The 13,841-nt window shown below is 39.0% G+C and overlaps 1 protein-coding gene across 3 annotated transcripts in view; it reads right to left on the bottom strand.

Annotated features, from left to right (window-relative positions):
• The window catches only part of usp43b (ubiquitin specific peptidase 43b), a 55,819-nt gene extending 42,966 nt beyond the window's left edge, over positions 1-12,853 (bottom strand). Inside the window, exons 1-2 of one of the 3 annotated variants that reach the window (XM_043234021.1) lie at positions 12,379-12,853; positions 6,927-7,079 (exon numbers count right to left, since the gene is read on the bottom strand). In XM_043234021.1, coding sequence (XP_043089956.1) covers positions 6,927-7,079 — 153 coding nt within the window. In that variant the 5' untranslated portion in view covers positions 12,379-12,853. The other 2 variants (XM_043234020.1, XM_043234019.1) reach the window with 2 other exon arrangements.
• Between the last annotated feature and the right edge of the window lie 988 nt (positions 12,854-13,841).

Raw genomic sequence — 13,841 nt, forward strand, 5'->3', positions numbered from 1 at the left:
CATCTTGATGTTTAAGAGACATCAGAAAGTAAGTACAAGCTCTCATCAGCATAAAAAAATCAAAGGGCTAAACTCGCTGAGGAGCATATTGTGTGAAGACAACTGATCCAAAGTTTACATGAGCAGGTTTAACTTATTTGGGTCCAATGAAGAACATTATGTTCGTTGTCAAACTGAGGAAAGATAGAACCCAAAGTGTGTGAAGACTTGGAGGATGTTTTCTGCTGACGGAGTTGGGCCTCTTAAACGGGAGTTTTAAACCTAACCGATTCTAAAATCTGGTTGCAGCGCACACATATGGAGAATCTTCGCAGATTATCTTCCCTCAAATCTTAAACGTGCACAAACTACAAGATTTAAGCATCGTAGTGCAAGATATTATTAAGATTATCATGCCAGAGGGAGCGCCTCATGTAATCTCACGCAGCACATCCTCATTGATATTTCAGTGAAGTTTACATTTTAGCTAGCATGCTAGCAGCTTTCTGTACTCACCCTGTGGTTTCACCCCAGTGCTCCTCTTTTTCCTTATGCTTGTCTTACGTTTTCGACACAATATAGATAGTGTTACTATAAAAAAAGAAGCTGTGCAGCGGTTGTTTTGCAGATGTACATTGGTTATTTCATATATATCATATAACCATCATCATCGCCACCTGAATCCTAAATATCAAACGTGTGATCAAATGTGTGATATGATCGGGGCTGAGATTGGGAGGTGCAAATTCGATCAGTGAACGCCTCACATTGCGAGATAATCCGTGCCGAAATCAGGGCTACATCTGGTATAGAGTCTTTAGATTGAGCCTGACTTTGTAAAGAAACATGGGGCAGACAACCTCCTTCAGCAACATGCGGTTCCTTCCCTACAAGCATGTCCCAGTCAGCCAGACGTTTTCATGCAGGACAAATACCGCTGTCACACAGCAAAACATGCAAAGATGCAATGATATCTGCTAGAATCCAGACAGGGAGCAGAACTAGAGAGCGCACCTAATGGAATCTCTACACTGGCTCCTTGGTAGGTTTTGTGCAGGCTTTAAAATGACTACGCTGATGTAAAAGGCCTTTTAGTGTAAAGCGCTGAGATGTACAAAAAAACTATTTTTTATGAAGAACATTTAACTTATCAAAAGGGCATTTTTCCATTATAATTAATTGCGAAATGTAAAGACTCAGTGGATATTACAGGTATCACCAATGGCAATAAAGAAGCCTGCACAACCCTCTATGCCGTTTCTTCACTCAGGTAGTTTGGCTTGCATTACTTCCATACTCTCTCCCTGGGCAGTTTCAGAAATTCCCTGATATGCCGGACAGCCAACACCAACCCTTTTGTCTTGCAGATGTTTAGCAGCAGGTGGTTTTCCACACACCAGAAGTCCTCCAGCAGCTTCCTCTACTCTGACTCATCTCCATTACTGATGTGTACACTTCAATAACAAGTCCACAGAAAACATCTGCAGGTGGCTTGACCTAGTGTTACACTGCTAGACTGAGGCTGAAAAAAAAGACTCAAAAACTCGGTCTTGCCTTCAAAAGCTTCATTCGAAACAAACTTCTTCAGGCATTTATTTACAAGTTTGCAGTATCGCAAGACTGTTCTGCTACTTCACTGGCCATTAGCAGGTGTGCCCTACAGTTCACTTTCAACCTGCATTTAAGCCTAGTGAAGCCGTGTGTGGTCTATCAACAATTCAGTTGTGATGGTACTATCACCAGTTACTGTGAACATTGTGTAACACTGCAAGAATTTTGGACCCAATCATGATAACACGAGTGTAAATGAATACAATTTTGTACCCAGTATGAGGGCTGTAAGGGGGGGGTTTGCTCCTCTCTCTATCGTTCTCCTTCAGTCCATATGTCCAGAACAAGCGCCTCTTTCATCCACTTGTTCACAAAAGCTTCCTTTCATTCCGTTGAGAGATGGCTTCACACCAGCTCTGTTTCCAGAGTGATATCCAGTAAACAGAGTGAAGGGAATGCCAAAAAGCAGTGGCTTAGGGGTCAGAGAGAGAGAGGGAAAGAGAGAAAGTGAAACAAATAGATCTAACTGTTTGTTTACAGGCATGCACTTGTCAACCTCCATTAGAACATGTATAATGTATGTCTTTAAAAGTGAGTCTGAAAATGTCCGCTGGGCTCTGGCTGTGTCTTCACACTCGCTGGTATGGAGGAGTTTTTGGCATGGTCACGCTCATTCTAGGATGTGTACTGACTTATAAATGAGACATTTTGAGGCACCCACCATCTCTGTGACCTGAGCCTGACTCCAAATACATTGAATACGAGACGGAAACGGAGAACTCTGGGTGGGTGGCCAAAGTAGAGAATTAGGATGCTTTTTTTTTCATCTCATTTTGGCACCTTGTCTGTATGTGCGTGCATTTTCATAGAAATTCTGCAAAAAAACAACTTCCTCTCACTTCCCAGGACTTTCCTTTGCTCTCCCAGCTAATTGTATTACATTTCAAAATAAACATTTTTAATTCCTGAAATTCATTGTGTATATATATGTAAGTGCATTCAAAGGGTTAATTGTGATAAATCACATTATGAACACACATGTGTGTTTTTGATCACATGTGTGTGTGCTGTGTATATTTATAAATACACACGCATGCATGTATATATTTGAGAAAATTGTTATTTTTTTATAGTAAATCTATTTATCTATGTATACAGGGCTTGGCGTTAACATCTGCCATATGCGGGTGAATTTCAGCTGTGTTGCAGTCACTGAATTTTATATCCAGTAATAGCACATTGAATTTAATATACAGTAATAGAGCTCGACATTAATGCTTGTCTGAGACAAGCAGATTTTTTTTAAAAGAGCACGATAAAGAAGAAAATTTGACTTGCCTGACTAGACAACTCATCTGATTAAAACATCTAACTGCACCAAAATTTTGGTGAGAATGTTATGATTATATTACATTCAGTGCGTGTAAACGGCAGTTAATAAGATAATGAGTAACAACAACGTAACGCCAATGAGGCTCATGCAGCTTGTCTTTGTGAGTGAGTCTTGTGGAGAAATCGAAACAAATGAACGCAACAGCACGCAGAACAAAAATAAAAATGTACGTTTGTTTTCATACAGCCTAGTTAGGCAATGTGACACGACCGGGAGAGGGAAGTTCCCTGAAAACCATGACTGCACATTTGACATTATACACAAGAGTTACATACAACAGTTAAAATGATTAGTTAATATGCAATTTACTTCAGCATTTGAATTAGATTTTATTGGAAGAATATATTTTTGACTGGTTGATGAAAATAGCTCCAAACAAAGATCACAGCAGAAAAGTCGAGCATATGCAACACACAGAGCAGCGATGTTTTGTTAATGAATGATTCATGTTTTTTGAATTTTGAATGATTTGAGTCAATGATTCAGTGGGACGTTCATAAGAACAGGCACTTGCTTCATTCTTTAATGAATCAGCCATCTGAACGAATCGTTTGAAGGCTTTAATGACTCAATGAATTATGTTGTTAAGTTTGCATGCAAATGTAAATGCATTCGTGTTATATTTCAGCTACACTGAACTGTTATACTGTAAACACTTACAGAGGCACAGTAAAAAAAAAAATTCTTTTGGAAGCATTAAATTGTATGTCATTAATAATGACATAATTGTAAATATTTTTAAGTGCACTTTTTTTAATTGTGAATTAAAAGTTGAATTTAGGTGTTTATTGGTTTATTTAATTACATTTGATATATGTAACTTATTTACAATTTTAAATTAATTGTTGATTGGTCAAAATAACTAATAAAATGGGTTAGCGAGAGGTTTGAGAGGAAGTAAACACAGTCTGGTTTGCTCAGATTTTTGAGGTATTTGTACTTGGATAGAAAGTGGTTACAGAGGTTCCTTTCCTAACAAAAAAAAAACCCTGTATGTTTTGTAAAGGCTAGTGTCGTTGTTGTTCATAGATGTTTGCCTGCAGGTGAAAACTGATCTCTAGTAGCCTGACACGTGTGTGTCAACCCTGACGGTCAATCTGAATACAGTTTGTTCTTCTACCGACCTTGTAACAGATTTTGAGACATGTATATCCCATGTTCTTTCAGCATTATACCACGACGCTTTAGCTGCGTGCTTGCATAGGAGCATATCTTAAAATAAAAAAGAACTGGCTTTTAATAATGGATCGAGTTCAGTCAAAAAGGGCACCAACAGAGAGTAGATGAAAGTACTGCTCAGAGATAATAAGCCAGGCTGTAGCCACAGGCGTAGCCAGAGGAGCTGAACCGCTTCGTGACACAAACACACACATGCACACAAAGATCATCAATTAGAGACAGAACAGCACTGCGCAACCAGACTGTTGATTACGCGCGTTGTTTTACAGAAAATCAAAGTCTCTGCGCTTAGCGGTGATTCAAATTTGTGTCACTAACCAAATTATTCATTAGCGAACAAAACCAATGACATCAAACCACATCTGATAACCATTCAAGAGCTGTTGAGTTCAAAAGGAGACAATCAGCGTGGTGCCAGCGGCGGAAACGTTTGTGTGCTAAAAGCCATTTAACTAGTAAAAGCTAATGGGATGTCACACTTCTAAGTGTTAAGTCAGTGTGCACGCAATACGCATCACAAGCATTTTAATATCAATTCTCTAAAACTTTTTCCTTTGTCATTTTTCAAAATGACTTGGTTTGTAACGTTTTATGACAGTTTTAGGGTACTATAAAATCCATATATTTTTAGTTTTAGCTTTAGTTTTAACGGTTAAATTAAATTAAGCACGTCTAAAAACATAGCACGTATGACTTAACCGTAATTAACAATACCGTATCAATAATTTATTACATTTTCGGTAATACTTTATCATTACTATTACAATTTTCACTATTAAAAATGAAAGTTCTGTCATGAATTACTCACACTCGTGTTGTTCCCAAGCTTTGTTCATCTTCAGAACACAAATAAAAATATTTTTGATGAAATTAGAGCGCTATCTGGCCTTGTGAATTAAGTTTTACTTTTTTTATTTCTGTTTTCTATATCATTTTTATTTTATTTTCCTTTATTGGTATAATTCAATTGTAATAATCGGATCTAATATCTAATGTTTAGATCTAATAATAATCAGATTTCATTAAACATCAACAATTTAAGAATTAAAATAACTAATAGTAGGGACCTATGAAGTGAATAATAATGATAATGAATGTCTGATGTTTTTGTGAAAAAAGAGGTGGCACTATTACACATCCACAAGCAACATACAGTGGTGTTTTGTACAGCTGTGAAGATTTTCAACACAAGTGATTCACCCACAAAAACTGTAACTTGGTTGGTTCCTGAACGTCAAAGTGTTGAATCAGGTGTTTAAGTGAATGATTCACTCAAATTTAATAAATCGATTGAGTGATTCGTTTAAACGATTCACTCATGGATACAGTCGCTTGTCGCTACCTACTGGCTCAAATATGTAATAAACTTAATTAATATAAAATGTATATATTGGTTACATCAGGATTAGGCCATAGTTCAATTAGGACATTTATGGAACTTTTACAAACCCAACACATCTTAAGACAAAACAAAGGCAGTGGCATGTTTTAGGATCAGCCAGTACAAGCTTCTTTTGATTGAAACGGCTCAAATTTACATTTTAGTCTAGGACTAGGCTTAAGCCATGTCTGTTAAACTAGGAGATAATTATTAACCTTGTATGTTTTGTTTTAGTTTCATGCATGTACCATATAAATTACAAACTGTATACATGTTTGGATCTTTTGTATCGTGCTTTTTAGTTTATTATTTATTTGCTTTTGTAGACCAACAACTCTATTCTTTGTAGTGGTGATTAGCTTATTTTCAATCTCCGCTGTTTGTTGCCAAAAGACCTCATCGGACCTCAGAAGCCATCACCAATCACAGCTCCTGTAATGTTTAGTAAATTTCAGCTGCGTACGTTTGTGATTTAAAACGTTTCTTCAGACGAGAAGAGCTCTGACGGCTGGCATGAAGGCTGATTTTTAAAAACGTTCAGCCTTAGCGCAGCGCGTGGAGAAAAAAATCTTTGTCCTCCAGTCGTTTGAAACTGCCTGACAAAGGTTTCTAAAACAAAGCAGTGGCTTTATTAAAGAAAATTGTGTTCTCCGTTATTGGGGCTCTGCCGTGTCTGAACACTAACATTGTAGATAAGGTGCAGTAATAAGGGATAATGTATGAAGCTCTTCTTACCCTAATTTCAAAGAGTAAATAGACGCTTTTTTGAACAATTTAGTGTTACGAAATTTGATTTCGTTTGTATGCAGTGCGGTTAACGTAATCAACAACAAGTGGATGTTTCTCCTGGACTGGCAATAATTGCGGAGGCTTCGGCAACTTGCTGCCATGGTGATGCGGCTCCATCTGAGGCCCAAGAAACCTTTGCACGCATGCGGACCCGCGAAACGCTATGGGCTTCGAATCAATTCCGGCCCCAATCCCCATGAATCTCGCCTTGTGAAGATCACAGCCACTGTGAAAAGCTATTCATCCGGGCCATTCCAAGGTTACGTACAAGAAGAAAACACTGTAGCTCAATGCACGCTATGGCGCTCGGCACGAATCTCCATATTTCATAAACAGATGTGTTGTTTACGGGTGGCGCGGGTGCGGAGTCGAGGCTCTCTGACCTTGCCAAGTCACCGTAAAGGCGAAGGTAACAGCTGTTGGGCCATATGGGGGTCTAGAAGAGCCATCGGTAACTCATACCATCTCACTATTCCGCAAAATAATTGTGAGTCCTCATATTGCAGATATTTCAGGTGATGATTTGTGGTTTGGGGTTTATTATTATATCACGAGAGGGAAAAAAATCCAATTTTGAGCCAATTTTTGAGATTGAATGTTGCATCATTTCTGTTTTTAAGCCCATGGTGGGTTCTCAGACACGCTTGTTCTTACCTTGCCACTTGATTTGCTTCTGTTATTCCCATTGGGGAGGGCTGAAGATGAGTTGACGTCCTCATGGAGGCGGTCCAGAAGCCAGAGCAGGAATTCAAGAGCGTCATGCTGGGAATTCCCACGGAACTGAGCACCGTATTTAGATACCGTCATCTGGACAAGAAACAAGATAAAGGACACACAAGTAGTAGTAGTATCAGATTGTCCATTAATATAGACGGCACAAAGAGTTAAGCATGATCCTGTAGATACACTTCGCGCATACGTTGCTGAGTTATCTAGTGAAACTCTAGAAAAATCAATCCAGGAGCGGCTGAACAATAACCGCAGTGGATGTGACTCACAACAGACAGTTCGTTAGATACGGAGAAGCAATAGAGAGCAGATGGAGGATGTAAATTACATTCGACTATACACCAAATGACGTTCCTCACTGCTGATCATGACAACAACTGAGTAGATGAAACAAATCAGAAGCGCTTAAAAAAGTTTCGGGACAAAGGTCTTTATAAGTTTCAGTTTTGGGTAGCGTGATGAAAGGAAGTTTTTAAATAATTACAAATTATGTAAAAGTATGGTATTTGGGGATTATAATTCAATTCTTTTTATTTGTTGACATGCCACGGTTAGATTCAGATGGTTTGTATCATATATTATTTTGAGTGTCCTTATTAGAGACAATCGCCATGTTTAGAATGAAACCATCATATTTAAAAACATATTATTCATTTCATATAATAAAATATCATTTGTTGTAAATATATATTCAGTATGGGATCTATTTCAGTTCTTTCAGAATCTGTACTCATTAAAGGGATTTTGTTTCTATATTTTAAAATATATAGTTATATTAACATATGTTAATGAATATCTATTGAACTTTTTTCAATAAGCAAAAGGTAAAAACTTTGCTAAAGTGGTTGTTTTATTTAAAACAAACAAAAAAACATTACTTTAGCTGAAATATTTGTATCAATACCCTATACGTGGTGTAAAGCCCCTCTTTTGAATTATTTGAATTATTGTTTTCACACAAAATCAAAATATATCTGTAGAAATGACTTTTTACAATATGCTAAAGTAGAAATAGATATTTTGAATTTGAATAATATTTTACAATATTGTTGTTTTTGATCAAATAAACGAGACGTATTTGATTACGACGAGACTTGAAGGCCACATCATTTAAAGACGTCTTGAATGTCAGGTGAATTTAAAATCATAACTTTAATGCTGAGTGACGTAAAGATTAATTACAGGAGCATTAACCGTACGAACTCAATCTAGCAGCTGGGAGCAAATTGCAGATAATAATATGAAGCCGTAGGCCTACAGACTGAGATAACTTAATAATCTTAACATTAGTCATATAGTGAGAAAGTGGGTCATGTGGTCACAGAGTATAAACCCATCTTCAAAAGAATGAAAGCCTAGTTTTTGGAATAGTTTCCTCCGTTAAATGCCTCGCCCTCAAAGGAGTTATTCAGAGGAACAACGATTTATTACAAAACGCCTTCTAATTAAACGCATACGACAGAGAAACAGCCACATACTCCTCAAAGGGGTCAAAGGTCACGAGACTTGTGTTGTAAGAAAGAAAATATAGGCCAATGTTTAATTTATAACGTATAGTCAGCGGTCACTGGAGAATATTTGAATTCCTGTCTTGTGAAATGTCTTTGGCGTGTGTGAAAGCTTTGAGAAATGAAGGCCTCTTATTTGTGTATGAAGGACTTATCTGTCAGTTTTATATTTAAAAGAAAGGCCTCCTTTTCATCGATGAGTCCTCGGCCTGAAGAGGTGACTTGAATGGTAGTTTTGTGCAGAAACGGATGAACTAGTATTAGTATGGAAGCAGGTCCTTTGAGAAAAGACTAACCATTCGTTTTTATTTGTCTTTATTGTTTTTTTGATTATTAGACACTTTTGATTTCCTCCCAGCCATATTATATAAAATGCTTTGTATTGCATATATAGAGAAATATCCTAGTGCTTATATATATATATAAAATACATATATATATATATATATATATATATATAAAATCAGGACAAAAGTTATAAGAAGGAAAAGTACCATCATTCATTAAATAATTAAAATGTAAAAAACATTATTAAAGAAGTCGGACACTTAAAATATCAAAGCTTTGATCTTCAAAGGCCTTTTTTTTGCTCAGCCTCTCGTCAGTGAACCCAAATATAAGGATAAAATAATTAATTGTGTTAGACCTCACGAAATTATTTGGCAATGCAATTTTCTGTCAATTTCATATTAAAACAAAAATTTCCATGAGAGTTAAGGATCGGATGAAGATTTTTAAAAGTCATCTCAAAGGCACCGCATGCCCAACGAGCAATAAATAAAACGTACTGTCATTACATCATATTGTATTACTACGCGTTTTTTATTATACAGATTTTTACGCCCTTCCTTACAACACAAGCCATCGATTTTTGTTTTTTGTAAAAGAAAGAATGTATGTATTTAAATGCATGCATCTTCTCCTTTAATTAATGTTTAGAAGTGCACAGTGGTCTACAAAATGGTGAATTCCGGTTGTCTTCACCCCCAATACTGACACGGCAGACTTGACGACTTAATATAAACCCAGTTCGACCATTAACTCTGCTACGTTCCTCTTCGAGTTGATCTAGACATCATTCAGGAACTATACACAACACCAGCCTGACATCCATCACCCGCATACCAGCTCCTTCCCCCTTTAACAGCTCACTGATTTGAGCTCCAGCCAGCAAGTTACACGAGATTTCGGCTGCATTAGAAATGCCACTACCGAACCAGCCACCACTTGTAACGCTTGGGCCCATTTAAGTCTAATTAGAAATAGATTACACTTTACTGAAGCCGATATTAAGCAAATGAAGTTAAACGCAGTGGGAGGCATAAATTACAGGGTAGAGCTCTTGATTGTTTATAGATGGCTCCCGTATCTGCGTGTTAGGTTCTCATTAACTCTCTGAGAAGCAGAGAGAGTTTATTTGCGTCGTCTCTAGACAAGTTACTCTGGGCTCTGTCAACAGGAAAAAGCAAATCATGCCTCAGACGGCCTAATGTAAATTTACGACACGCAAGTCATTAGGCGCAGATTCAGACGAGGCTGCTAATGTTGTCTCGCGCAGACACCCAAAATGCAGTATACGGTAGGTGATCTTGGGTTGAGATTCATGCGTAAATGCGTTTTCGAGCGGGCACGGCTTTATATTTTGCCTCGACCGCTCTTGCAATTCTCCATTCGTCTAACAGTCGACCGGGACGGCGGCCTTCCAGGTAATCATTTCAAACTTTTGATGGCAGGGTGTGAATAGAACTGGGCCTCTGTTTCCCGTCTACACTCCCACCTCTTCTCCACTCAAATCTTTTCCGCATTTCTCCCACCCCCCCTAGTTTTACTTTAGCTGCTCCTGCTTCACGAGAAATGGCTCAACACTGCGAAGGAGCTTAAAGAAGCGGATGATATCGGAACAGAATTTTTTTTTTCTTAGCGCGAAGAAAGCTTTGGTGATCTTAAGAACCTATTTGGAATCCTTTGCGGAATGGAAAGATTCTAAAGGTCCTTTATGGATCCGTACATGCCTTTAAGAGCGTCGCTGAAGGAATTTCTCTGCAATAATGGACTATGACTTCTATGTACATGAAAAAATAACGAATGAACGAATAATGTGAAACATTCATGTACTAGCATAGTAAACCTTCAGCTCTTTGCCATCTGCGCTCTTAAAGAATGTAGCGGCGAGCTTTTTTGTCGCCATTCTTCTAGTAAATGTATTACGCTAGGAGTAGATTTCTGAGAAAGCTGAGTGTTACATAAGACTTGCGTTCCAGATCGCGCTCGTCTTTGTGGTCGGCATCCAGAGTGGTGATGCCTTATCTGAGAGTGCACTTTAGTTGTTAAGTTTACTCTCTGTTGATAATGTCATCTGTGGAAAGTTTCTCATCCTGATCTATTTTTTGCTGAGAAGCGATCATCCTGTGGGAATGTATTTGCTCAAACTGGCCAAAGAAAGCTCCATTTTAAGCTCATTTTTAGTTTTATATGTAGTTGTCATCACATATGTCCATGATATATATATATATATATATATATATATATATATATATATATATATATATATATATATATACACACACATATATATACAGACATATATATACACATCTATACATATATATATACATATATATATATATATACACATATACATATATATATATATATATATATATATATATATATATATATATATACACACATATATATACATATATATATATATATATATATATATATATATATATATATATATATATATATATATACACATATAATTTTCTTTGGTCATAATAATTATGAAGAATTTTGCACGCGCTTTTAAAACCATAAAATCTTAAAAGCTCATAAAAAGTTATACCATAAAAGTTCCCGCTAGATCCTCATAGATTCCTTCATTATCGTAATAATTTTAAAGAGCATTTGAGCAGCTTGAAATAGTACATCTGAGGAGCCTACACAGTACCATTTCCAAGTTTTTCACCATATCAGTTGACTATCTGTCATGACATCAGTCGTTAAAAGCGCACGTTCTCAATAAACGCTGCGTTTTGTCATAAGAGCATTTGAGCAGCATGAAATGTAGAAGTTCCTTAAACAATATGGGATACTTCAGGAACTTTCACAGGACGCCTAGTTGAGCATAAGTAGATAAAAGCATCAGTGCATCAAAGCATCAAAATAGTAAAGTTAGTTTACTTGAGTCTACCTTAAACTCAGCCGAGAGTTGAGGGGTGTATTGCAAAGTCCAAAGCGCTCGGACCAAAGTCGCGAGGCGTTCCGTGACCTCTCCCTTCTCCTGCTGACCGTTCTCATTCTTTATAAACCCGTTCACTCCCCTGCGACACAGATCCAGTTTATATCGCTCCAGACACAGATACTCGGCGAGCAGGTCCGTGTTGCTCAAGCACTGCACGACGGCGTTCATGAAGCAGGTGTTCCCGTGGTTCTTCAGACCCAGCACTCCGGGCGTTTTATCCCCGTACAGCGTGAACAGTCGCTCTTTCGCGGAGGAACGGCAGGGAAGAGAGCAACTTTTCCTCACCTGGCCGCCGTCCTCTTTCCTGTCACGTCCCGAGTTTCCCGCGCAAGGTGCGCTTTCCCCGAAGCCACCGTCATCGTCCTCGGCACCCGAGCGTTCGGTCGCTTCTCCGCCGTTGGCCAAGCTCCCCAAACTTTTCAGGATCTTACTCACCAAACTTTCCACGGATTTGAACGATTTCCTCCGGAACAGCTTGCCCGTGCGTTTCGCAGACTTCCCCGAATCCTTTTTCGCTTTCTTGTCGCGTTTATCCATACTTCTCGCTTGTATCCCCCACCCCAACCCCCCCGCCTCGGGGATCGCCGAACCGTTCACGCACGCGGAGGGCCGTTATCCTCACCTGACGCTGCGTCGGTGTCCAGCATCGTGTTCACGCGCAGAGACTCCCCTCGCGCTCGCCGTGAAGGAGTGATTTGATTGACAGGCGGCGCGGTCAGAACCGCGACTCCCGTGACGTCATAACGGTTTAGAACGGTCGAACGAACGAACGAACGGCTGGCGGTCAGCGCGAGCGCTCCTGGAACTTCGTGCTGGCGGGAAGCAGCGAGCGATGGAGTGATTGACAGGCGGCGCTGTCAGCACGGGGAGCCTAGTGGTCAGTGTAGAAATTGAACGGTGGCTTTCGGGGGGGGGGTCGACTGCTTAAAACTAATTTCAGTTTTGGTTTTTTTTAGAACGATTTTAATGTTTACTGTCAACACAGGTCAATGAACGAGCAATGAATATACCTCTACGAAAAATCTGTGCGGTTTACTTACTAAATTATCCAAGGTTTTGCGACGCTAAACATAATCCAACATTGATATTTAAAGTAAAACTGAGGTTGTACAAAGGGTAATTAATAGACAAATAAAAAAATAAATTGATGATTAAACCATGGTTATGGTATTTGTAAGGGTAGAACTGCACCACTAACTAAGCTTAACAAACCAGAAAAATTCATTTTCATTTTATTTTTATGATTAAGTGATGCAAAACAGGCCTATTGTTTGCCAATCATCTATCTGATTAGGGTTCTTGCATGGAGATGATCAGCCTAGAGCCCCCTGCTGTTTAACTATGGGTGGTCTCAAGTAGGTCCTCCACTGGAGCTCCACCAAGACCAAAAAAAAAGTCTCTCGTTCTGTGTACACGGGTCTGGTGGGTCGGGGTTTTTAATTCAGCGCAACCAAACGTTATACGTTAAAATACTCAACAGGCGTTCGTTCATCCCAATCGTAAGCGACATAAACGTCACCCGTGGTCAAAATTTGCAGTTAGCTTCCGTTTTTTTATGAAAATGTGTTCTAATTGATAGTCATTTTTCTTTCGATAAAAAGCGAAAACCCCGTACGAGGGCCAACATAGGCCGCTAACTGCTTTCCTCACGCTGACCTGACGCCGTTAACACCTCTGATCATTTAACATCTCTCCGGCGCCTCCACGACGTTGACCTCTGAGTGACCCCACACCTTCACCGCTCCATCATCACCTCCTGCGCTTGGTCCCATCTGCTCCGTTACCTCTTCGCTGCCGACAGAATCCTGTCGCAAAACCAGGCCCATTTCTCCAGCGCTCAGGAGCACCGACGTGGCTTCAAACTCATTCTGTCCTCTTTACATTCGAACAATCAGAGGAGACGGACGTCTAGGATGACGGCCAAATTGATCTTATTTTTAGCTTCCCACTTCCTTGCGCTTTATTCTGCCGAGATCTTCCGTTCGAGATGAGTTCAAAGCGCCGAGCGTGTCTCCAGGTTGGCAGCTATCTCTTTTCAGCGCGCCGTCCCTTCGCAAAAGAGCGCCCTCGAAGATATTTTTATCT

This window comes from Puntigrus tetrazona, chromosome 3 (assembly GCF_018831695.1).
Source record: "Puntigrus tetrazona isolate hp1 chromosome 3, ASM1883169v1, whole genome shotgun sequence".
In the NCBI taxonomy this organism is placed as follows: Eukaryota; Metazoa; Chordata; class Actinopteri; order Cypriniformes; family Cyprinidae; genus Puntigrus; species Puntigrus tetrazona.